This window comes from Felis catus, chromosome D1 (assembly GCF_018350175.1).
Source record: "Felis catus isolate Fca126 chromosome D1, F.catus_Fca126_mat1.0, whole genome shotgun sequence".
Lineage (NCBI taxonomy): Eukaryota > Metazoa > Chordata > Mammalia > Carnivora > Felidae > Felis > Felis catus.
This window is the reverse complement of record NC_058377.1, coordinates 105,271,662-105,297,657: the sequence shown is the minus strand read 5'-3', so window position 1 is coordinate 105,297,657 and position 25,996 is coordinate 105,271,662. Positions and strand designations below refer to the sequence as shown.

Below are 25,996 nucleotides of genomic sequence, written 5' to 3'. Positions count from 1 at the left end.
CTCTCTGTCTTAAAAATAAATAAAACATTAAAAAAAATTAAAAAAAAAAAAAAAGAAATGGCCAGAAACTTGCCAAATTTGGGGAAGTTTGGACATCCAAATTCAAGAAGCCCAAAGGACCCAAAGGACAATAGAAAACAATACAAAAGCATATGAAAGCATAAAGATCACTGGTAAAGATAAATATATGACAAATACAGAATACTGTAATATTGTGATAGGTAAATCACTTTTAATGCTAGTACAGAAGTTAAAAGAGAAAAACATCAAAAAATAACAAAATATACTAATAGGTACGCAATATAAAAATATGCAGTCGCGACATCAAAAACATAAAGCGGGAGGAGTAAAAGAGTAGTTTTTTTGCAATGACAGTAGAGTTAAATTGCTATCATCTTAAAATAGATTATGCTTTATGTAAGCCCAATGGTAACCAAAAAGAAAATACCCATAGAAGATACATACAGAAAATGAGAAAAGGATTAAAGCCGGTCTCTACAAACGAAACAAAACAATGAAACACAAAGGATAATACCAAGAGAGGAAAAAAGGGACACAAAAGCTACAAGATGGATAGAAAACAAAATGGCAATAGTAAGTTCTTCTCGATCAGTAATTACACATAAATGAACTAAACTCTCCAAACAAAACACTAGAGTGGCTAGATGGATTAAAAAACAGGATCCAGGGGCGCCTGGGTGGCTCAGTCGGTCAAGTGTCCGACTTCGGCTCAGGTCATGATCTCCCGGCTCATCTGAGCCCCTCGTTGGGCTCTGTGCTGACAGCTCGGGGCCTGGAGCCTGCTTTGGATTCTATGTCTCCCTCGCTCTCTGCCCCTCCCCCACTCATGCTCTGTCTCTGTCAAAAATAAATAAACATTAAAAAAAATTAAAAACACAAAACAAAACAGGATCCAACTATAAGCTGTTACAAAAGACTCCTTTTAGATGTAAGACTACACAGGCTGAAAAGCGAAAGGATGAAAAAAAAAAAAAGATAACCCGTGCAAATGGTAACCAAAGAGCAAAGATGGCACTACTTATGTCAGCCAAAATAGGCTTTGGGTCAAAAACTGTCACAAGAGATAAGGAACATTATTATAGAATGATAAAAGGATCAATGCACCAGGAATATGTAACAATCATAAACATACATGCAGCCAACATCAGAGCACCCAAACACGCGAAGCAAACATTGACAGAACTGAAGAAAGAAAGAAACAGCAACACAATAAAAATAGATTTCAGTACTCCACATTCAATGGATATCTATCATTGGATAGATATCAATGGGTATCTATCAATGGATAGAACATCTGGACAGAAGATCAATAAGTAAACAGAAGACCTTAACAACACTATAGATCAAGTGGACCAAAACGGACACATCCAGAACATTCCAGCAGAACACATGCTTTGCAAGCACCCTGGGAATATTCTCCAAGACAGATCACCTTAGGTTGCAAAACAAGTCTTACCAAATTAAAAAAGGTTAACATTACACAAAGTATCTTTTCTGACCACAATGAACTAAAACTAGAGATCCACAGCAGAAGGAAAACTGGAAAATTCACAAATACGTGAAAATGAACACACTCTAGGTCATGAATAAACCAATAGTTCTAACGGGTCAAAGAAGGAATCAGAAGGGGAATTCCAAAACATCCTGAGACAAGCGAAAATACAACATACAAAAACTTATGAGGTGCAATAAAAAAGTAGAAGTTTACAGTCTGAAATGCCTGCATTAAAAAAGAAAAAAAAATCTACGATGTGAAATCCTAACATGTATTAGACACATAAGAACAGAGACTCAAGAACAGAGAGAAGCGGCGCACAGAGGCGGTGCAGCCAGCTCCACCTGGGGAACAGGTGAAATCTGAATTGGGTCTCGCACGAGTCAGGCACACAGTGGGCTCAGAAAACAGTGGATGTGACCTGAATCTCCTATGTTTCAAGACGGATCTCTCCTTGGGTCTGCCCTTGCCCTGGGCTATCAGGCAGCTGGACGCTCCTCGCAGTCTCCATGACTGCGTTGGAAGACGAGACTCAGTCCCCGCTACGGCCTGCCCAGGACCCTAAAACCTCCACTCTCCTCACCCGTGCCAGACCCGGGAACATGGTGGCCACCGCCATCCTTCCCGACCCTCACCGGAAGCCTGTGGCCCAGGCACTTCCGGACGCCTGAACTGTGGACTTCTGCTCTGAGGACCTGAGCCGGAAGATGAGTCCCTGCGTATGGCGGAAGTGGCTGTGCGTGTGACGCCAGCGGCGGGGGGGGGCGGGACCTGGGACCGAGAGCGGTTCGCGCGCTTCGGGCCTAGTCCGGACTCGCCGCCGCCGCCGCCATATTCCCGGTAACGGGGGCGCGCGGCCGGGGGCCGGCTGGGCCGGAAGAGGGCTCGGGGCCCGCGCTGAAACTGGGAGGGGGTCGGTTGAGTTTGGGGCAGCCGGAGTCGGCGGGCGGAGGGAGGCGCGGGCCTTTGAGGGAGGAGGCCGAGGGCGCCGGGCCGAGTCTGCGGGGAGGGAGCGGGGCGGGCCTAGCCGGGGGCGAGGACTGGGCCTGGGTGGGGAGCGAAGGCGGCTGGAGCTCCGCGACCCGCAGGGACGCCAGCCGGGGCCGCTCTGGGGCCTAGGCAGGTGCGGCGGGCTGGGGCAGCGGGCTTCGCCGCGGTCGTTCTTCGCAGCGCCGTCCCAGGGCCCCTAGGAGCAGAGGCCTGGACTTTGCCGTCGCGCCGCGGGCAGCTGCGGCGCAACTCGGGTCGGGCCCGAGGGTGATGGGCAGCGAGCCCCGCGAGCCCCGGCGGCCTGGGAGAGCGAGGGGCGGCGCGAGGCCGGGGGCGGGGCGGAGCGGGTGGGACCGAGCTTGGGCTGCCGGGATGCTGCGTCTCTGGAGACGGGAGGTTGGCAACCATCGCTCTCCTCCCAGCCCGGGACCCTCACGCCTTCTAACTCTTGCCTCTTCCAGGATACCGCAGTGGCATCTTTCTTACTTGGTCGGTTCTCCGGGCTCGCGATCTTCCTTCCGGAGCCATGTCAGAAGGAGTGGACTTGATTGATATATATGCTGACGAGGAGTTCAATCAGGTGAGGGGTCATCGGGAGCATTGGATTTTCCTGGATCAGCTGAGGAATCACTTTCCCCAAACTTGCGGTGGTTCCAGGCCATGGCAGTCTTTGCTAGGCCTGAACATTCCTCTGTAGGGTCTAAAATGTTTCCTCTATCAGAGACTTTCGAGACTTCTGACCGGTCCGCTTTATGTTAATTTTAAGCCTCCAGGCTTAATTTTACAAGCTTTGGTTTAAGAGCAAATAAAAATCAGGTTTAATAGAATGGGGATCAACCTGTGGAACTTGCTCCCCCAGGAGGCCAGAGTTGGGTGCCAGTCTGCTCAGAGACTGAGCACACTTAAAAACCAGCATTATGTTTGCTGTGGTATTCGTGAAGACAGTGTTCACACCCGTCCCTTTGTGACTCTTTCAAACGGCAGCTGGAGAAACGTAGTCTCCTCCTCCCTGAGGCAGTGCAAAAGCACACCACAAAAGATACTTGAGCAATTAGTTGAAGCTCCATTCCGACTGTTCTGGGCTTTACTTCTTCCTGTAAGTAGTTTGACTCCAGTCTTCAGCGGTGCGTAGGCATTTTGGTGTAATAAATTTTATTTTATTGATGAATCTCATTGTTTTGAGGGAAAACCAGTTAAAAAGCATGTATGGACCTGTGGGTTTGTTGATCTCTTTATGTTACGTCAAGGAACATTACATGGTGATTTCCCTTGAAACAGTAATATATTGAGGTCAAGCTCAAGAACGTTCTGAAGTCTCTCTTTATTCTATTTTTTTGATAAATTTTACCAAACATTCATTCATTTATTTATTTAGAGGGCGTGCTAGTGGGGGAGAGGGGCAGAGGGAGGGAGAGAGGGAGAGGGAGAGAGAGAATCTTAAGCAGGCTCCACATGCAGCGCAGAGCCTGAAGTGGGGCTTGATCCCATGACCGTGGGATCATGACCTGAGCCAAAATCAGGAGTCAGTCACTCAACCAACTGAGCCACCCAGGCACCTCTCAAAGTCTCTTTTTAAAACTTAGCAGTATCTTGCCTGGATTGTTTTCAGCACCATTTTACTTGAGGAAACTTGTTCTTTCATTGGTGTCTTTCAACGCATATACACAAGAACCTGGAAAGAGGGTAAAAAGAAGAGACTAGGGAAGGAGAGTGCCCTGGTTGGACCCTGACTTTTATACAAGGCAACAGAAGAGGTTCTGTACACTTGGCAAAAGTTTGCGTTAAAAAAAAAAAAATTAACACGTTGTGCCGTCTTAACATGGAGACGTTAAAATACAAAAGTAGAGAGAATAGTATGATGATCGTGTACCCATCATACAGCTTCATCAGTTACACTCTTTAATAGTCATTTTCCCACGTCTCCTCAGGTATACTGGAGTCATCTACATGTTGACCTAAATACATGAAAAAAATTTTTAAGCTCCAACAAGTCAAATAATTATGGATGAATAGAAAGGTTCAGTATATCAGTTTAGTTACAACCATTGTTTTCCTGAGTTTTCCATATTACTTTGAATCAGACCTTTACTATTCTTTACAAGCTATGGGTGGTTTTCATTTTTTTGTTTTGTTTTTAGTACATGATAGGAAGGATAGTTATTAATAAAAACCCTTTTTCCCCCCCTTAATTTTCTTCTCTATAGGTAGATAACCATGCTGCTGAATCAGTTTGAAAAATGAGCAGAACAGGATAGGTCTAGTCACATTTGGTCTTAGAAAATGGAATTTCAGAATTTGTTAAGCAGTATAACTTATAGGGTATAGTCAAGGCACAGACCTTATCCAGTGGTCGCTGCCGTGTCTTTGGCCTCAACAATTTGTTCTCCTGTGTCTTTAGTTAAAAAAGACCTGGGGTGCCTGGGTGGCTCGGTCGGTTAAGCGTCCCGACTTCAGCTCAGGTCATGATCTCGCGGTTCGTGAGTTCGAGCCCCGCGTCAGACTCTGTGCTGACAGCTTGGAGCCTGGAGCCTGTTTCCGATTCTGTGTCTCCCTCTCTGTCTCTGACCCTCCCCCGTTCATGCTCTGTCTCTCTCTGTCTCAAAAATAAATAAATGTTTAAAAAAAAAAAAAAAAAAAAAAGACTTGTTTATGGGTGTAAGGCCAAAGATGGTGTGTGGAATCTAGTAGACGTTTGTATCAAATAGACAATAATTAATGCTTGGCAAGTTGGAAGAAGTACAGATTTTGAATATCATGTCCATTTATGGAAGGTCCAGGGAGGAGTGCTCCTCTCATGAGTAAATTTTTGGTAAAGCCGGTTTTAGTGTAATTGGGAGGCTGCTAAAGAAATGATTAAGGTTTTGTTTGGCAAGCATTGTAAAAAGCAAGGTTAGACTGAAGGCAGCCAGTACAGATTGTGTTTTAGAATGTTTTAAGAATATTAAGGATTCATCCCAAGCTCAAGAACCCATGCTCAAGAACCTTGTCACATGGTACTCTGGTCCCCAGGCAAAATGAACAGTTTCTAGATGGAACCCTGTGGTGCTGACTCCCTGATCCCCTGTAACATGCTATAAAAGCCTCTTTTTGCCGAACCGCTTTACTCCTGTCACATCGGGAGTCTTGAAATTCACAGCTGCTCTCTTGGGCTGGGAGGTACTCTGGAAAAGTGAGTGAGAGCTGCCGCTTTGCTGAGTGTTTCTCTCTGTTCCTTGTGCTAAGCAAGGTGCTTTGCACACTACCCAGTTCTCTTTGCTATTTCCATCAAGTATTTATTGAGCAATTTCTGTTTGCTAGGCACTGTGTCAAGACCAGTGAGGGAATGGGGAACAAATGGATCCCTGTGTTCAAAAGACGTTCCATTCCTGGCGGTTGAGGGCAGTGGATAGTGGCAAGGAAGGCAGGCATGAGGTGAGGACTGGAGACAGTCGTCATAAAGCCAAAAACTTTGAGCTTTAGTTACAATTAAAAGGAACGTGGAGTAGGTTGCTTTGAGAAAAATAAATCCTAACCTTTCTTCTCTCAGATATCATGAAAAGGGGGTTGGAGGGTAGAAACATTGAACATACGGGTGGAGAGGTTCTTCCTTAAATTCAGAATCATGCAAGTTGTTTATCTAAAGAGCTTCTTGAGACCGTCACCGTTCTTCCTATACGATTAAACACAAAATTCTTCCTGATATAGTCAGTTTTAAATACGAATACATACTTTTTAATCTCCCTGGAACTAAACCTTTGGCATCAGTGCACATAAAACATTGTATTTTTCCCTTAATTTGTAGAATTAGATTTTGCTTTAACCTAATTCAACACTGAGTAAATCGCCAGCTCATTTGGCAATCAGAAAAACTTCAAGGCCTTATCTGTTTTTCTCTTACCAGCTCAAGAACTTAAAATGAATTGGTGTTGCCAGTAGACTTAAATTCAGACACAACTTGATACGTTGTTTCTTCAACAGACTTCTCCACAGGCCTGCTCTGTGCATCAGAACAGTTCCCAGGTTCTATGGCCCAGAGAAACCATTTGAATCTTGTGACAGTTTTGGATTCATTGAATCCTTTTGTGCTTCTTAAAGTGGTAAGGTAATCATGTACAAGGTTTTTCAGGATTTGAGTCTTACCGTGTTCTCTAAGGGTCCCTAAAAGAGTAGATTGTTTGCCTAGGCTTGCGGTATGGGAGGTTTCCTGGTCACGTATGTGATCTCTGAGCTGGCCCAAGTCTGCACGCTAGTTCACTACCCAAGTATCAGTGGTGATTTTTGTATTACAATTTTTAGATTCACATCTCTGAATCACAGATAGTGCCGGAAGGAATCCTAATTTGGTTCCACTGAGTATCCAAGATGGTGTGTTTCTTTATTCCCTTTAAGTTCCATTTCAAAATCCTCGATTTAAATTTAAGAAGTGGGGTGCTTGGGTGGCTCAGTCCGTTAAGCTCCCAACTTTGACTCAGGTCATGATCTCACGGTTCGTGAGTTGGGGTCCCACGTCAGGCTGTCTGCTGTGAGAGTGGAGCCCGCTTCGAATCCTCTGCCCCTCCCCTGCACACACTCTCTCTCCTTCTCAAAAATAAAGAAACACTCAGTAAATAAATGAATTTTTTTATTTCTGGTGTGGACTATTGCTCTCTAAGAATTAGAACGTTGAAGAGGCTCAAGCGGTTTCCATCTTCTTCCTTTGAACCACAAGGGTGTATCACCATACTTAGTACAGGAATAAGGAAATAAATGATTTTGTCTAGAGTTGCAATTCCTGAGACATGATAGCTGTGAAGTATTTTACGCACATTGTGTTTGTCAAGTTTTTAGCCCTTCGCTGTACTCCCCTTATTATCCCCCCTGTGCTCTCCAGTGTTAGCTTCTCTTCCTGTTCTTTACATACTCTTTATGGAAGATCCTTACTTATTTATAAATTGACTATCTAGAACAGTCTTTTTGTGCTTATTTATCTCATTAATTCCTTTTCTTACTTACAAGTCACCTCCAAAACGGTCTGTCTTGGGGTGCCTCAGTTAAGCATCCAACTCTTGGTTTCAGCTCAGGTCATGATCTCACAGTTCATGAGATCGAGCCCAGAGCCCAGCTCTGTCAGCGCAGCGCAGAGCCTGCTTAATTCTCTCTCTCTCTCTCTCTCTCTCTCTCTCTCTCTCTCTCTCTCTCTTTCTCTTTCTTTCTCTACCCCTCTCCCGCTCGCGTGTGCTCTCTCTCTCTCAAAATGAATAAACTTTAATTTTTTTTTCAGTATTCTTTATTTTTGAGAGGCAGAGAGAGAGCGCATGTGGGGGAGGGGCAGAGAGAGAGGGAGAGACAGAATCGGAAGCAGGCTCCAGGCTCTGAGCTGTCAGCACAGAGCCCGATGTGGGGCCCGAACTCACGAACCGTGAGATCATGACCTGAGCCAAAGCCGGATGCTCAACCGACTGAGCCATCCAGGCACCCCTGAATAAATAAACTTAAAAAAAAATAAAAAGGTTATTCTCTTTTGCCATCCTATTTCTGATGTTTTAGCAAGTGTATACGCTCCTCTTATAGGGGTTTTTAGGGTATTTGTAATATTTGGAATTATTTACATGCCTCAGGGAGTAGAACCCTTTCCCCCTTCACTACCAGAACAGTCCAGTAATGCTATTTTTGTGTGCACGTTCTTCCATTGTTCTTCAGATGAACTGAGGAACTAGAAAATTGTTTCCAGAACTTTGTGATGGTATATAGGTCTAGGAATGAATCTTGTAGTGAGTCTCCTCTCTAGTCTCATTTTAGAATCTATAGTTGTTGTGATGGAATTGAACAGAGAAAGTTACTGGAACTTCCTATCCTGAGTTACATCATAGGAAGTGCTGTCCTTCAGAGAAGTAGACAAGTTACCTAACGTAGGTTCTGCTTTGTTTCCTTTTTAAAAACACAGCAATGACATGATGAGCTATAGTTCCCCTAAAACACTTTGAACTTCTGTCTGTCACGTTGGCAGCAGCATCTTTAGCATGGTCGGGATGTTTTAGAACGTTACCTGAGAAAACACTGATCCTTAAAAAGAGCTCTCTGAGATAACATTGCAAAATCTGAAACGTTGAGGTCACTTGGCAGTAGTTCTTGTGGTTTTAGGATTGGGGGTATATAGTGTTAACTTAGGCTGCTGTAACAAAATACCAAACAGTGCTTATAAACAACAGAAATGTATCTCCCTGTTCTGGAAACTGGAAGACTAAAATCAGGTTTGGGTTCTGGTGAGGGCCCTCTTCTGGGTGCAGAATGCCAGCAGGCTGAGCAGAGATACAAAGCAGGCATGCTTTCTCTTGGCTTTTATATGGGTACTAATCCTTTTCATGAGGGTTCCCCCTCAAAACCTCATTTAATTTCGGTTATCTCCCAAAGGCCCCTCCTCCTAATACCATCACACCGGGGAAGAGGGTTTCAGCATATGCACTTTGGAGGGGCCACAGGCATTCAGTTCATAACAGCAATATATCACATACACACAAAGTATATTTCACGTGTCTTTCAGAGTACGTGTCCACATTGTAAATGCTAACCATGACACAGTTTGGGCCATGGGGGCTTGGCCTGTTTTCTGCCCTTCTATTTTATTTTTTTAAAATTTTTTTTTTTCAACGTTTATTTATTTTTGGGACAGAGAGACAGAGCATGAACGGGGGAGGGGCAGAGAGAGAGGGAGACACAGAATCGGAAACAGGCTCCAGGCTCCGAGCCATCAGCCCAGAGCCCGACGTGGGGCTCGAACTCACGGACCGCAAGATCGTGACCTGGCTGAAGTCGGACGCTTAACCGACTGCGCCACCCAGGCGCCCCAGTCTATTTTATTTTTTTTTTTAAAAAATTTTTTTTTAATGTTTATTTTATTTTTGAGACAGAGAGAGACAGAGCATGAACGGGGGAGGGTCAGAGAGAGGGAGACACAGAATCTGAAACAGGCTCCAGGCTCTGAGCTGTCAGCACAGAGCCCGACGCGGGGCTCGAACTCACGGACTGCGAGATCATGACCTGAGCCGAAGTCAGCCACTTAACTGACTGAGCCACCCAGGCGCCCCTCTGCCCTTCTATTTTAGAGAACTTCACTGTTTTTGTGTATCATTGAATGTCTTTGGTGTTCCTCCCAAAAATCTCTCATATAAGTGTCATAGTAATGTATTGGACCTGCATTGTCATTTGAGAAATAGTAAGGGAAAATCTCCCAGAGTTATTCCTCCCCCCCACCCCTTTTTTTTTTTTTATAAAGTTTCTTTGGTGGTTAGTAGAAAGACGGGATTGTGGACTGACTGAGTTTCAGAGCCTCTCTAAATCATTTGTGTAAATGTAAAAGTTTAAACCAGTAACTCCCAATTCTTTTTTGCATTCTAGTTTCCACTTTCATATGCTTTTTCCTTCTAAATGAATATACTGTCTTTCTGATTAAATAAAGTAGTAAGTTTTGTGTAACTCTTGATTGTGGAAGCAGCATGAGATGGTGAAAGTAAGTTTTCATTGCTGTGTCTTAGATGTGGCCTTTAGAAGCTGACCTCTTTGGTAGCGGTAGCAGGTGCATCTTTATGCATTCTTAGTTTGCTTGTTTAATCACCATGACTTTTTGATTCTCACAGCTGGCTGAAGCTGGAAACGTCGCAGACTACTAACAGGGTCTTAGAAGAAAAACCTACAGAAGCATAATTCAATGAAATGGTTTTAAGTGAAATATTATTCTTAAAAGGAAATTATTCTTACCTAGTTTCCTGGAGTAGGACAAAGAAGTTTTACACGTTGTTTTGTGAAGTATTTGACCATGGATTCTAAGTGAACTAGAATGAAATAGAATGAACCCAGTGGGAGGTCTGCAAACCCACCTTTGTCAACCCCTCATCTCTTAGGACCCGGAGTTCAACAATACAGATCAGATTGACCTGTATGATGACGTGTTGACAGCCACCTCACAGCCCTCAGATGACAGAAGCAGCAGCACTGAGCCACCTCCCCCTGTTCGCCAGGAGCCGTCTCCCAAGCCCAATAACAAGAGCCCTGCAATCCTGTACACGTACAGTGGCCTGCGTAATAGGCGAGCTGCTGTCTATGTGGGCAGCTTCTCCTGGGTGAGCATGGGGAACCAAAAAGGCCCATGGGTAGGCTGGAGGGAGAGCACTGGGAGGTGATGGCATTTTCAAAAACCACTGTTGCACTGTTTTGTGCTCTGATGGGGTTGGATTTCTTTTTCCTGGGATCAGGTTGGATTGATCTCTGAAAGAGAACTATCCTGAGGACGTACTGGTGCCGAAGAAAGCAATGATTAAGTGGGTAGTTGCTTTTTCTGCCATCTTGTTAATGCCCCTGACCCTGGGGCTTTATGTCCAGTAGGGTCATCTGTGGGATGAGATTTCAGAATGAGCACCTTGAACTCTTGGTGGTCATTAGACGGTCCTTTGATAACGATGGGTGACAGGGATCAAAGACCTTGATAGTTCTAGTATACTTGGGGTAGGTGCTGATTGTTGTTCTGCAAAAGTTCTTGTATAACATGTTTTGGGACTGGTAGAGGGAGAGCCCAAATTAGAAAACGAACATACTCCTGACAGTGGTCAAACTGTAGCCTGTCAGCTCTGTAATTAAAACTGCTAATAATCAGTGTTTGAACCGATGACCAGCCAGCCCAAATGGCAGTCAAAGTTAAAATAGGTTTTAATCTTCTTAATCTCAAAAGACGGGGATTGGGGAGGGGGTGGGAAGTTTTGGGATTCTGTATGGATGAGGATAATAAGAAAAGCCTGCACTAATTGAAATGTTGATGGACTTTAGGGTTTCTCTGGGAGGTCATGGTTGTGACTAGAATCCTAGGTTTGGTGAAGGGGTTTGGGACATTCTAGGTGGGGCGGGGGTGTAGCTGTTGACATTTCTTCCTTTTCCATCTTGCCGGCCCCAGTGGACTACAGACCAGCAGCTGATCCAGGTTATTCGCTCTATAGGAGTCTATGATGTGGTGGAGTTGAAATTTGCAGAGAATCGAGCAAATGGCCAGTCCAAAGGGTGAGGTCTGGATTTGAGAAGCCCCTTTTAGCTTGTCGCCGTTAGGATAACAGATCTACACTGTATTTGGACCCTGGATTTTAATCCCTCCTACCCCTGGCCAGGATCATTTCCTTGGTTTTGGCACACTGCTGTAGAATGGGGACCTAGCTGCAGTGTAACAATGTCCATCCATTGAGGGGCGAAGAAAGCTGATTTCTACTTCCAAATAAATAGGAAGATTAAAGGGTGACACCTTTTTATCAAGGGTGGTTTTGTGTATGTTATATTAGCAAGAAATCTTTCTTTTGCTTTACCAATTTTCACTAAAAGCGGAAGAGTGTTTCTTTGTCCCTCTCTTGTTCGGCTAGTAGATCTCACTCGTTTTCAATTTTTCTTCCCCAAGGTATGCTGAGGTGGTGGTAGCCTCTGAAAACTCTGTCCACAAATTGTTGGAACTCCTGCCAGGAAAAGTTCTTAATGGAGAAAAAGTGGACGTGAGGCCGGCCACCCGGCAGAACCTGTCACAGTTTGAGGCACAGGCTCGGAAACGTGAGTGCGTCCGAGTCCCAAGAGGGGGTACGTGGAGACCATCTGTCTGAAGGGGGGCAAGTTTGTGGGGTTGTTTGCTGTGTTGTGGGCTCTGCCTACAGTGTGGGGCGCGGGGGTGGGTGGTGGGGGTTATGGGTGGTGGCGCGGTCAGTTAGTAGACCCAAACTTGAGGCTGTGTACAAGAAAGAACACTGTGCTGAGAGGTAGGTTCAAGTTATAGTTTGGTTCTGCCACTAACTCATTGTGTGACCTTGGGCAAGTCACTTTACTGCTTAGGACCTCTTCCCTTCTCTGAAGTAGATACGTGATGTTTAAAGTTCCTGTCAACTCTAAATTACGTGTTTCTATCTAAAAAATCAGTGTATGCGCTTAATTGTAACCTGTGCCCTCTATTAATTAACAAGCAGCAGCCACCCTAACGTGTTGGTAATAGGTATAAAAGATGGCTATAATCTTGTCATAAACCTATATTGGAAGGGTGCTCTGTAAGGAATCAACCAAAAGGAGGGCTGGAAGATAAGAATTTCACAGTGTTTTTCTAGCATTGTCTGGGGGAGAGGGTGCCCTTTCGGTGACCAGGTATTTTAGTCTGCTTGGCAGATCCTTCCCACTAATAAAGCTGCATCACATTTACTACCTTAACTTGATGATGGTATCACTTAAGTTCACCTTGCTCCCTTTGTTCTGATTCTGTACTCACCAAGCCACCTTCTGATACTAATTTGGTTTCCCAACTAGGCTCTCCTACTGGGAAGAGAATGCGCTGACCAGCCGACACAAGTATTCCGGTCTGCTTGGCAGTTATATTTCTCATTGTAAATTAATAAATTGGCATTCTGGTTTATGAATCAGTCTCTTGTGAGTTTGGTTAGCGTGAATCAGTTTCCTAGGGTACAATCACCCCTGGATGTACTGTTAAAATCGAGTTTCTGAACCTGCGAAACCTGAGGACCAGACCTTGGATTGTCCTGACCTCACCAGGTGCAGCCACCCTGCAAGGCCCTGCCTGAAGCCGCCAACTGGCTTTACTTTTCTTTTCTGACAGCGGGGGTGGCGGGGGAGGGGGACAGACTCACCGCCTACGTTCTGTCATTTCTTAGGTCCTGCTCTCAAGATAGCGCCTTGTATTGATTGATTGAAGGTGAAAATCTGGCCACTTGTCTCTTGCACAGGAAAAACTGTTCTTTTAACTAGTCTGAGAGCCTAGATGGGTGTAGTGTGAGCTCCCATTGCTCTGGGTTAAAAGGCACACACTTTTCTTCCTTGACAACTTGAATTTTCAAGTTTCTGTTTCAGAGCCTTTATGTAATTCAACCCTCTTCTGACTTTCCTAAGATGCATAAATTGACAGTCGCATTAGGGATAACATTCCTACCTCCACCTGGCTGCTTACTCAGTGTTCCCGTTCTTTGCTGAAATAATGGTAGTGACTGAGTGGTGGTGGTCTGCTCTGTCATGTTGACAGACTTGGGCTCTGTTAAGTCACTGAGTACAACTGGTGGACTTCCTCCGCATAAAAATGGTTGCTGCTCTTGGGATTGTAGCCATAGATACAAAACGGAACCCGTGCAGAAGTGGGAACAGTAACCGAGAAGATGGCGAACTTTCAGAGGATCACACGTGCTAATACCTCTTTCTTCGATTTGAGAGAACTCAGGGAAGAGACAAGTTGCCATGTGTTTGAGGCACGAAAAGCACAAGTGTGCTGTGACAGGCACTGGTGATACACTACGGTGAAGAAAGCTCGGTGGTTGCTGGGTGATGGACCCCCTCCCCCTGTGTTTGAACCTGGAGTTGTGTCTACCAGCAAGTGTTAGTTTACGGAGCGCTCTCCTTTCTGTCCACATTTGACTGCTAATGGCATCTCTGCCTCCCAGCAAGACCTTTAAGGCCGTGTGATCGTGTTCTTCTGTTCAATTCCACACTAACCAGGCTTGGAGTCGACTGTTAAATTGGGAGAGTGAACAAGTTTAACTGGGTGACTTGACAGTTTACAACCCCGTTCCCAGCTGCATACAAGCATGTTTGAGTCCCTGTTGTGCACCACACCATACCAAGGTGCTATGGTGATGTTCCCTGGTAGGCTGCCCTGTGGGGTACAGTGTTTGGGCCACTGAAATATAGTGGGAGTTCCCCAGGTGTGAGGCTTGTTTTTCACTAAGCTTTTACTAGGAGTCCCTGCTCTCGGCTGTGTGCCTTCTGCTCGTTCTGTGGGCACATCTTATCTTGGCTTACCTCCCATCTTCTCCCTACCTCTCAACTTGACCTCCAAGGCTTCTGTGGTATATGTCTGTTCCCCGTCCCAGTGACTAGTTTTAGTATATGGTTGGAAGAAATATGTCCCCTGCCCTCCCTTCTCTTTTCCCAAATTCCCTGGCCATAGTGCCACGGCAAAGAGAATTTCAAGTGTACGTTAGCACATTAGTCTAAGATCAACTAGTACTGGTCGAAGGAGAAGGGCCCTGGGGTTTCACGTCTGCTTGAATCCAGCTGAACAGTAATGAACATACTTGAACAGGTCATTTTCTTGGGAGTTAATTAGGATCCTGCATTTAGAAATTGAAAGCAAATCTGAGGATAAATTAAGTGTAAAGCACTGAGAGTTCTGGATAAAGAGCATTCTCTGACAAACAGAATTAGAGTGATAGTGCTGTCTGGGTTTATGACTTAACTCGCTTGCCTTTTTTTCTGAGGCCAAAGAAAAGGGAGCCGATGATTTCATCTTCTTTCTCAGCTACCCGTCGCCTTCCTCAGTGTGGTGTCAGAGGACTCTTGCTGAAGGATGAGCTGGTCCTGTGGGTACGTGTAAAGCCTGGGCAGTAATGTTAGTTCTGTTTTGCTTCATAGGAATACCTCCACGGGCCCATTCCCGGGATTCTAGTGATTCTGCTGATGGACGGGCCACACCCTCTGAGAACCTTGTACCCTCATCTGCCCGTGTGGATAAGCCCCCCAGTGTGCTGCCCTACTTCAATCGCCCTCCTTCAGCCCTCCCCCTGATGGGTCTGCCCCCACCCCCAATTCCACCCCCACCCCCTCTCTCCTCAAGCTTTGGGGTCCCTCCTCCTCCTCCTGGCATCCACTACCAGCATCTCATGCCCCCTCCTCCTCGATTACCTCCTCATCTGGCTGTACCTCCCCCTGGGGCCATCCCACCTGCCCTTCACCTCAATCCAGCCTTCTTCCCCCCACCAAATGCTACAGTGGGGCCTCCACCAGATACTTACATGAAGGCCTCAGCACCCTATAACCACCATGGCAGGTAAGGACTATCTTGTTCCTTTCTGATCTGAGCCAGGTATAGTAGGGTAGACCATGTGTTAAGCATTTTGTTCTCCCCTGAGGAAGTAAGTGAGCGTGAATTCTTGTGTTTTCCCTTGTGGAAACTCTGTTGCCACAGTGTTGAGTCCTGGGAAGTAGTTAACCGTCTGTTAGGTAACGTTTTTTATTTGGTGTTTTGGTTGCATCTTAGTCTCTTGACCCAAACCATGCCTTTCACATCCCTTTGTAAGGAGCTTGATTAAATTGAGCACCATAAGTGGCTATTAGGGATGCTGGGAATGCCTAGTGCTATTGGGTCATGCCAAAATTACAAAAGAACACGATGTCAGTCCTGTCCTTGAAGAGAATGTGAACACATAAAATATGAACAGGGTGAGAACCTCTTAAGACGTTATATAGGAGAGCATGATTAAGTGACATCGTACTGTAGGGTATGGTAAAGATAATAAGGGGTGTGGGCAATCAGAAATGTTCTTTCTGTGCAGCCGAGATTCGGGCCCTCCGCCCTCCACAGTGAGCGAAGCAGAATTTGAAGAGATCATGAAGCGAAATAGAGCGATTTCCAGCAGTGCCATTTCCAAAGCGGTATCTGGAGCCAGTGCAGGTAACTTACCCTTACCTTTGCTGTCTTCTCCTTACCTTTGGTTTTCCCAGGTTTTGTCATTTCCATTGGCAAGAAGTTCCGTAAGATAAAGTTGGAGCACTGTTAGAGTCTCAAGAGTGGCACATTTTGAGAAGCAGTATATATAACCTGATTTTGTGGCTTTGCAGAAGCTCCACTGGTGTTATTTATTGAACCTGTACCTAAACCTGCCCCATGAAAACAAACTTCGTGCCTAGGTCATAAATGACTAATAATACCTCATCATAGTATTTGTTGTAGAATGAAACTCCTGGCCTCGTGGAGATCTCAGCGGTTGATCAGGGGATCTAGTGTCTGCAGTGCCAAGTGTAGACCCTGGGTTTTTAGGACTGATGCCCCAACTAGATGTGGTTTGTTATGGAATCTCATTATATCCAGGGGTGTTGGCAGAACTGGTGGCCTCCACGTAGCCTATCCTAGAAATAAGGAGGTCTGTTGGGTGTCATCGTAAGACATGATATGCCCTAATGGCTGACTTTGGCCCTGCTGTCAGCAATCAGTGGGCAGAACCAGAAGCTGTGAGTCTGAGAGCCCCGGGCATGGAATCTTCGGTTCTTTATAGAGTTCTGGACTGAGTTCCACGTTATGATATTAGTCATATTCACTTCCTTCTTGTGAGTTTCCCATGTTGACGTAAATGTAGACCGTCAGGTCTCCTAAGAAATAGGTTAACAGTAAATATTGTCTGTTTTCCATAATTTCTCATCTCTGGCTGCCAAATTTGAATCCACAGAGTAGGTTAAACACAGGAAATATAATATAATATATATGTTATATATATTATATATTATATACATTGTATATATATTATATAATCCACAGAGTAGGTTAAAGACAGGAAATATAAAATATATATATATATATTATATTTCTTATTTGCTTTTTTTCTTTCCTCCCCAAAACATTCATTGACATCTGAATGATTTTTAAATTAGAAAGTAATCAGTGCTCATTGTAACTAAAGTCAGATATATACAGAGGAGTATAAGGGAAATAATCATTGTTCTTCCTTACCAACTCCTTCACTTTGAGATGATCAATAACTGAATCTCTATCTCCCTCCCTTTTTGTTGTTCTCATTCCAGTCATCCAAACCACAAATACTTACTGAATGCCTACAAAATAAGCAAAAATTCCCCACCCCGGTAGAGCTGACAGCCTGGTGTGCCTGGACCTCTACAGAATCACAGTTCCTCCTCAGCTTCCGTTCTGTTCTTACTGCCTTGCACAGAGGAAGCTACCAGTCCTCCTCATTGGACCCCTGTCTGGTTTCATGCTTCCCTTGCATTGTCTTCGGTCTGTAATGCACTTGACTTAGCTTGGGAAAGCATCGTGCAAGTACCCAGCCCGTGACCACTATCCCTGAGCCAGGCATTGCTCATATTTGGGGAATGAAGGGGCTGGTTCTTGACGGCAGCGTAACTTAAAAATGTATACGCACACACACTACGTGTAGAAGTGTTAGGTACACTTTACACGCATGTGTACACACATCTGATTATAGATTTAAAATAATTCAGACTTAGAAATGTGCATTGTTAATAAATGAAAGTCCTCTATACAAGGACTACCACCAAGACCATCTACAATTTAGTGTCAGATTTTTTTTCTGTGCGTATAGGACAGCATACATGTAATTTTTATTTTTACAAAAATGGAATACTGTTTTGCAACTTTTTAAAAATTAATACATCCCGGACATCTATCAACATGTACTAATACCTAACATTTATTGAGCCCTTACTGTGTGCCTGGCACTGTGCTAAGCGCTTTATGTGGATTACTCTGTTTACCTACAGATTTATCTTATGCTTTTTAACGGTTACGTAGTGTTCTATGAAACCAATGTCCCATAATTCATATAGCCAGACCCTACTGAAGTCATGTCTAGTTCTTTGACAAAATAATGCCGAAACATACGTTGTTAAGCATACATACTTGTGAAGAGAAGTAGAACAGTTTTAGAATTGCTGGGTCGAAAAGTATGCACGTTGTTTATTTTAACGGATATCGTCCAGTCGCCCTCAGACAACCACGCACCAGTTTGTACATCCACTAGCAACATCTGAGAACGTCAGTCTGATTCCAGACCATTGGAATATAGGTGCCATCCAGCTTTATACCTGCCACTTCTGCCTCGTCCATTTTACCATGGTTCTGTGGGACAGCTAGTTACTCTTGATTCGTGTCCTCCTGAGTTCTCCTTTTGGTCCCGATGGTCTACTGCCTCTGCTCATCGTTGGCCTTTCCCATCCGTCCCCTGTCAGGGGATTACAGTGACGCGATTGAGACGCTGCTCACAGCCATTGCTGTTATCAAACAGTCCCGGGTCGCCAATGATGAGCGTTGCCGTGTCCTCATCTCCTCTCTTAAGGACTGTCTTCATGGCATTGAAGCCAAGTCCTACAGTGTGGGTGCCAGCGGGAGCTCGTCCAGGTGAGTTGTTGGTTGCTTCCGCGGCCTCCCAGCCCTGAGTAGCACTCTTCCAGGGATTGGCAGGGGGAGGAAAAGAGCCCAGGGGGTCTGGAAAGGCCCTGGCTGAAAGAGCAGATCTAGCCCTGTAACGTCTTTAAGGGGAAGGAGTTAGTCAAACACCTGTGTTGACGAATGACGTGATGTCTGGAACCTGTGTTGGGTGAGGCAGTGGGCTATTTAGGAAGAAAGATAGACTGGCATAGTTAAGAACGTGGGCTTTGAAGCCATGCGTGCTTGGATTTGAATCTCAGTTCTGCTTCTAAGTACCTGTGTGACTTTGAGTATGGAAGTCACTCGGCTTTCCAAACCTCATTTTTCTCGTTTTTAAAAAGGGGACAACAGTAGTACTTATCGTACCGACCTGTCGTAAAGATGAGGTGAGAGAAGCACGTAAAGCTCTTAGCACTGTGCCTGATACATTAGTAAGATCTCAACGAACTTGACTGTTACTGTTTCCCCAAAAAAAGACGAGTCCTCAAAGAGCTAAATCCTCAGACATTGGGCCCAAACTAGAAAAGTGGTTCAGACAAATACCAGAAGACACCGAAACACAACACTCTTGGAAGGCGTGTGGTAGGTCCTCCGAGTGAGGCTGAAGGATCTTTCTAATAGGAAAAGACATCGATCCCGAGAGAGGTCACCTAGCCGGTCCCGGGAGAGCAGCAGGAGGCATCGGGACCTGCTTCATAACGAAGATCGACATGATGATTATTTCCAAGAAAGGAACCGGGAGCATGAGCGGCACCGGGATAGAGAGCGGGACCGGCACCACTGAGAAAGGTGGGACGAGGCCCTGTTCCTGGCTGCGGGACACCTTGTGTGAAAGGAAAAATACTTACGGCAAAGATTTTGCTCTCTCTCTTTAAAGCAAATAAAGGGGAAGGGAGGACTTTTGACTTAGGTAACCGGAAGTTGAGGAGGGCAGATTTGGGGCTCGTTTGGAGAAGACTCACCCTGAAATGGACCTGAGATTGCGCTGGTTTTGTCTGTGTCTTGTCTGCCTTAGGCTCGTACCTGGGAGACAGCATGGCGTCTGGGCTGAGAGCACAGTGTCTGCAGGCCGTATTACTTTGTTGTTGTTGTTTTTAAGTTTGTTTATTTATTTTGAGAGAGAGAGGGAGAGAGAGAATCCCAAACAGGCTACACACTTGGTGGAGAGCCACACATGGGGCTTGAGATCTCCCGAACCGTGAGATCATGACCCGAGCCGAAACCAAGAGTCGGACGTTTTACAGGACGCTTAACCAGTTGAGCCACCTAGGCACCCCTGTGGGCCTTATTACTTTGTTCTTCAGTTTCCTCATTTGGGAATGAAGATAATAAAAACAGCTGTCTCCCCGAATTGTTGAATTCAGTGAGACAGTCCATGTAGAGCCTTTAGCGCTCATAGGACTTGTCACGTTCCAAGTTCTCAATAGACGATAGCCACTTCTGTTTTCACCCCACCAAACTTGCAAGTAAGAAATCAGGAGAACTGACCAAGACAAAAAGTAAGACCATTGCCTTCTTGTTAGTTTTCAAAAGGCACAGCATTAATGATTTTAAGAATTAATATCTATTAAAAAGATTTTGAAACTCAGGATACTTTAGTCAGAGGAGAAGGCTGATCTAAAAAAAAATCATATTTAATGTAATAGTGTGGAGGATACTTCAATGGAAGGATACATTTGGGGGGGAAAATCTCATTGAAAGTCCTATGGTTTTTTTTTTTTTGTTTTTTTTGTTTTTCCAAAGCAAGAGCAGAAGAGTTGTGGGGGGGAACTTTTTAACTCAGGTAATGGAGAAGTTGAGTAAGGGTAGGCTGGATCCAGGGGCTCCAGCTGTGCCCTCAGGACTTAATCCCTCCGCATGCTTTTTCTCGGTCTTCATTCTCAGACAGACCTTGGGGGATGGGGGCAGGGGCCCCATAGTTCCCAGTTATGTCCTACCAGCTTAGTAATCCCAACTGAAAGAATACTTCCAATGAAGATTGTTTCTAGTCTATAAGCAAGCAGGAGTGATTGTTGATTCTGTTTCCGTGGAGACCTTTAGCGGTAGTCTAGACTCTGGCTGGGATGGTGGTCTGTTCATGGTTCCCGGAGGCTACTGAGTGACCCAGGTGACCGGGCGGGGGGGGCTCTTTTCAACATTGTGGTTTCACGTCAAGTGTGTTACGAAGGTGTCCCGGTTTTTTTTTTTGCCAGTTTGGTTGGTCTGAAGTAACGGGGTGAGGCTTAGGAATGGTTCTGTCGTGTCTGAGGGGTGGCTGGATGGATGACTGGATGAAGAAGGGGAAAGAAAGCCTCCCGCTACCTGAGAGTGCCTGTGCTTCACACACAATGGTGGGACTGTAGACAGAAACTGTGGTGTTAGGCCTGCTGACAACCTGCTAACAAGAAAGTTCTGTTATGTGGTGCCGCCTTCTACTTTGTTGTTTGGCATTATCTGCCATTAATTTAAGCAGTTAGAGCTGGAAATTCTTTTCTGTCGTCTTTTGTAGGAGGCGAATAAGTGGGAAAATGAAAAGTGAAACTTTTTAACTGCTTCCCTTCTTTTTTAGTTTTATTTTTGAGAGGTGGGAGAGGGGCAGAGAGGATCTGAAGCAGGCTCTGCACTGACAGCAGAGAGCCCGATGTGGGGCTTGAACTCATGAACGATGAGATCAGGACCTGAGCCAAAGTCAGGCAGTTAACCTACTGAGCCACCCAAGCGCCCCTCCTTCTCTGTTCTTAAACCACTTATTTATTCCACAAAATTTTAGAGTGCTTGAGATCACTGAAATCTAAGGTAGTCCACATAAAATCAACAGTTAGGCTGTGGGTTCCAGATACTTCTTTCTAGATTTTGCAACAGGTTGAGTTTGAGAAGGTGCCCATATATCTTCCAGAAAAACAGACTTGAGGGGAGGTGGAGCTGCTAATAGCCCTTGGCTAATTTGGCCTCAGAGTGGGCAGGAGAGCTAGGCATTGGGGTAGACCTCTGTCCCTGTCTCACCCTTCGGTGGCAGCGGCAGCATTTCCCTTCTCTTGTTTGAGCTAGCACAGTTGCTAGTGTTGCTGTGGGCCCAGTGTCCCCCCTTCCCCAATCCTGCTGCTCACAGTGTAGGTCCTTCAGAGTGGAGACTAGGAGAACAGTGACAAGGGAGGCACTTGTCAGTGCAGAGCACGGATTGTAGTCTCTGGGGCTACATTCAGTTCAGCAGTTAGAACATGTCCCTGCATGTCACCATTCCTGGTGGCTTTGCTTTTCACAGCCTTTTGACAGAGAACTTGTGAGATCCACTGATAATTAGTACTTTGGGGACTGAACATCTGAACCTGAGACTTTAGCTGTCCTTTTGCTTCATTTCTCCCACCTGTAAAATGGGACTGTTTCTTCCATTAGGAGGGTGATTCCATTTGGATAACTGAAGAATCCCTTAACCCAGTGCCCAGAAAAGTCATTTGGCCTGTGCAGGCCTATGACAGGACAAGGAAAAGGAACTCTGCGATGGGTTTTCCAGTTCCCCATTTTTTACCCCTTAGATACGTTGGTTATTCCCTCCGAATAACTAGTCCAAAGAACTGATTGAGACACCCCAAAAATGTCAGTTTCTCACATCCTCATCCTAAGGACTCTTCGTTCTATCTGCAGTCGCCAAGTTGTGACGTAGGAGATCTCATGTTGGGGAGATGTACATGGGCCCATATATCTGGAGAACCTCGGAGGTTCTATGTACAACACCTTTTAGTTAGAAAAGAATAGTGTTTATATCGTATAGACAGGTGTTTCCTGAGAGCAAAAGGTGTCTTCTGTCTAGAGGCAGCAATTGAACAGCAACCTTTTTTCTCCATCCTTCCTCAGGATGGACACCAGCACTGGGGCACGAAGTCTGATTGGCCCACTTTGGCTTCTGCCCGCATCCAAACATTACCAGCAGATGTAACCGTAACCTCTAAGAATTGGGTGCTACGGTTTACGTCTCCTGATGTACTAGTTATCCTTCATGTTTTGCTTTGTAGGGACAGTTTCCAAATTACATCTCTTTTGGGGTATACAGGTGTATGCTTTGGAATTTGAGGATATTCTTAGGTAATCTGTGGCTTTGGCTTCAACTTCCTGTAGTTCTTGGCTATTGGCTCATTATTTGGGGATATTGTCCTATTTAAGATGGTCATTCTCACCTCGTTCCCATCCTCCTGGTCCAGTGAAAACTAAACATTGTGTTCAGTTTTGATCCGATGCAGAGATTCAGAAACCCCAATGGTGAGAAATGGAGAAGGCACTGAGGGCTTCAGTTTTCCCATATAGAAAATGAGACAGACATCTGCCAGCACAGGTATTTAGAGAAACCGGAAAACAGGCTTCTGTAACAGATTCTGAAGATCCCAAGCCGAAATAGTGCCATTTCAGAACGCAGAAGGATCAGGTAGCTTGTGGATGTGTTTTTCTCGGATAGCCCCTCTAGGTCACAGAAGTGCATACATCAAGAGTGAGCATTTGTGTGGAGGCTGTGTTGCCGGTTTGGCCATTAGTAGACATCCTAAGCCCAAATTTAATCTCCCTTTTTCCTGTTAGTGATTAATTTTGTCTTATATGGTCAGATTGATCCAGCTACCTCTCACCCCCCCCACCCCCCACCCCCCAGCTTACTGGTACTGCAGCACTGGAACAGAGTTGAACATACTAGGGTCCTTATAAGTTTGGTAGCGATGTGGCAAGTAGCTTAGCAGTACCTTACTGTTGGGCAGAAGTTCTTACTTGTGCTTTTGGGTTTCTTGGATGGTAACTGCCGATTCTTTTACTTCCATTCCTTGCTTTCTGTTGGGGCCTGGCCAGATCACTCTTGCTTGGTATTAGGATGCTTCTTGGTCTCTCACTCAGAGCTGTCATCTGGGTAAAGACTTAAAATCCCTTTAGTACAGCTTAGAACATCCCTGGCTCTTTGCACGTGTGCCTCCACAAGTGTTCGCGTAGACACTGGAGTCTGTTTTAAACGGGGCTTCTTTAAAAGAAAAGTATAGGAGTCTCCTGTGTAAGTACAAGCTCCCTGACAGGGCCTCCTGGGTGTTTGGAGTCAGTAGATTTGGTCGTGTACCTGCTTGTTTTCTTAACCCTTGTGCCTCCCGTTTCCAGATGTTTACCCCTCCCCTTAAGGTAAGTTAGGACTTGCTCAAAATAGATTTTCTGAAACAGGCTTTAAACTCCCCATATTCCCTTAGAGCAGCTTTTCTTGAAATGTTGGAGTTTCCGTACTTTTCCAGCCAAAGCCTACTTTCCAATCAAACTGCTTTGAGAGCTCTTTTCATTGTCTGTTTCCCCCTAACCTCAAAGTGAGATGCCCCTGCTTTCTCTTTCTGCTCACCGTAGCTCCTGCAGCCTCTCCCTCGCTGCTCACAGTGCCGGACGCCCCCGGACAGTCTTGCCTGCTTGCTTTCACCCTCCCAGGCTTGCGGTCCATGTATATGCGCTACTTTGTATGTGGTAACTTGAGAAAAATGCCAGTGTCATTCATAGAAGCCCATCTTTCGGAAAGTAACCTCTAACTTGTGTTTTCTTTCTTTTCTTCTGATGTTCTCATTGCAGGAGTCTGGTTGGAAGCAAATGTTTTTTTAATGGACTTGCATCTCCTCACCTTGATCAGGACTAAAGGACGGAGGCCACTCCACCCCTCCCCCTTCCTCCAAGCCCCTAACCCCCTTCAGACACCCAGGGAATACCCTCTGCCCTACAGGATTGAAGGTTGCCTGGCGGCCCTCCCAATCCCACACCTCCTGTTTGTCAGGGGAACGAACCTAAAGACTTCGTGTGGTTGGGAGGGGTGGCAGACAGGAAGAAAACATGTCCAGGCCCCTGGTCTCCATAGAGAATGGTGCTCTGTCCGAGGAAACGTAGGAGTTTCTGAGTCTCCAGGAGTGGTTCAGTGGTGAGGTTGGCGGGAAGGCTCTCTTCCCAAAGAAGATGGATCCTCCCTGCAGGATCTGGGAGAGGGACTGGGTGCGCCAAAATCCGCCCGGGGTCCTGCCCTCAGCACTAGGTTTGATGGGGCCAAGAGGGTCAACCCCTTGCTAACATACCACTTCTTTGTTTAACTCCTTTACCCTCCCAGCCCTTGGAGAGGGACCCTGAGAACAGAAATTCCCTCATGAGAAGCCTCTCCTGTCCTTGCGTTTCCCTCTTACATATTGACGGTTGGTTTCCCTGACCTCCCAGAGGGCCGAACCTTCCCGGCCCCCTGCCGCCCAGCCGCCTCAGTGGACCTGCCCTTCCTGAGCAGAGAAGGCCCCTGAGGTCGCTTTCTGCCGGGAAGCCGGCAGCGCCACTTACCGCCCTCTGCTGCTTCGTGCTTGGTCGCCTCTTGCAATAACCGGCTGTACTAGGTGTTCCCTTTCCTGGGGCTTTTCCATTTCACACGTGGAGCCCCTCCCCCGAGAAGGCTGCTTCCTTGTTTTAGAGGAAGATACTGCCACTGGGAGTTGGGGACATCGGACCTCAGCAACGAAGAACCCTTGTGAAGTACCAGGAGGAGTGGGAGAGGAGGCAAGCTGGGCAAGAGAGAGCCTACTTCCATAGGCTTTTCTGTTTTCAGGTTCGATGTGAGCAGGGGCTTACATCCTCCAGGTACATACCTTTACTTATCGTGGGATAACCTGGCACTAGTAGGCAGGTAAAGTCACAAATGTGGTGTCTTTCCACCTTTTGACTGTTGACTTAATAGCTCCCCTCGCTCTACGTGGAGGCACTTCCTGCCTCTAATGGGGAGCAAGGAAGAAGTGGAGCCTGACTTGAATGAGTTCAGCTCAGAGTTCTAAGGACCACCACTCTGGGGGCCGTTTTCTACACAGGCAAATGGAATTGCTTTTCCCATAACATCTAAGTTGTGATGTGGTTGCTGCTGAAGGAAGAAGCGGCAACGGGGTCCTGCGGTACCCATGGGGCGATGGGTGCTGTTTCTGCCTGCATTTACAGGGCATGTGACATCCGACACGAGAAGAGACGTGGCGTGTGAGATGAGACTTGGCATGTGAGACGTAGGGTCACTGGAGACCCTTCTGGCTCAGAGGGGAGAGACTGAGTGGGACTGAACCCTTCCTCTGTTCCCTGCACGTTTCTGACATAGCCCTCAATCAGTCAGTGAGGGGTCCCCCCAGGGTTGGAGAGGCACATTCCCTTGGGACAGAGGCTACAGGTTTGTAGCTTTTTTCCCCCTGTCCCCCAACCCCATCCCCACCTCCACTTCAGAACACGGCCCCCCGCCCAACTGGCCAAGTGTTAAGTGATGTGCTTATCCTCAAGAGCAGCTCCGGGTGTCTTTTTAAAATGTAGAGAAAACCAAGTAAGGTGACAGTTTAAGGAAGAAAATATATAGAATACCAGAAAAGCCGTTTACCCGGAGAATTTTTTTCTCCCCACTTTTGTTTTGTTTTTACTCAATGACACAAATTTTAGTTTTATTTCCTGATAGCAAAAGGAAAAAAAAAAAAAAAAAAAACAACCCAGCCCTCAAAAAAGCCAAGGCCCCGTCCCCCTGTTGTCGGTGATTTGTTTGTCTTTCTGATAGGTTGAAAATTGTGTAATAAACTTGATGACGCTGTCAA

At 45.8% G+C, this 25,996-nt stretch overlaps 2 protein-coding genes across 8 annotated transcripts in view; one reads left to right on the top strand and one right to left on the bottom strand.

Moving 5' to 3' along the window:
- SDHAF2 (succinate dehydrogenase complex assembly factor 2) overlaps positions 1–3,131 on the bottom strand; it is a 14,691-nt gene extending 11,560 nt beyond the window's left edge. The window contains exon 1 of one of the 5 annotated variants that reach the window (XM_023239900.2): positions 2,993–3,131. In XM_023239900.2, coding sequence (XP_023095668.2) covers positions 2,993–3,034 — 42 coding nt within the window. In that variant the 5' untranslated portion in view covers positions 3,035–3,131. Of the gene's footprint in view, positions 1–1,937; positions 1,962–2,099; positions 2,298–2,992 lie in introns of those variants that run through there. The other 4 variants (XM_006937382.5, XM_003993429.6, XM_019812498.3 and 1 more) reach the window with 4 other exon arrangements.
- On the top strand, positions 2,974–25,996 carry CPSF7 (cleavage and polyadenylation specific factor 7). 3 transcript variants are annotated; one of them, XM_045039407.1, is made up of 10 exons: positions 2,974–3,086; positions 10,363–10,581; positions 11,406–11,509; positions 11,895–12,067; positions 14,888–15,043; positions 15,245–15,302; positions 15,808–15,926; positions 18,233–18,401; positions 19,053–19,220; positions 23,985–25,996. In XM_045039407.1, the coding sequence occupies exons 1-9, from the start codon at positions 3,033–3,035 to the stop codon at positions 19,213–19,215; spliced, it is 1,215 nt and encodes a 404-aa protein (XP_044895342.1). In that variant the 5' UTR covers positions 2,974–3,032; the 3' UTR covers positions 19,216–19,220; positions 23,985–25,996. The 3 variants fall into 3 exon arrangements, with proteins under 3 accessions (XP_044895342.1, XP_006937447.1, XP_006937445.1); XM_006937385.4 differs by having other exon boundaries at positions 11,895–12,040; positions 14,888–15,302; XM_006937383.4 differs by having other exon boundaries at positions 14,888–15,302.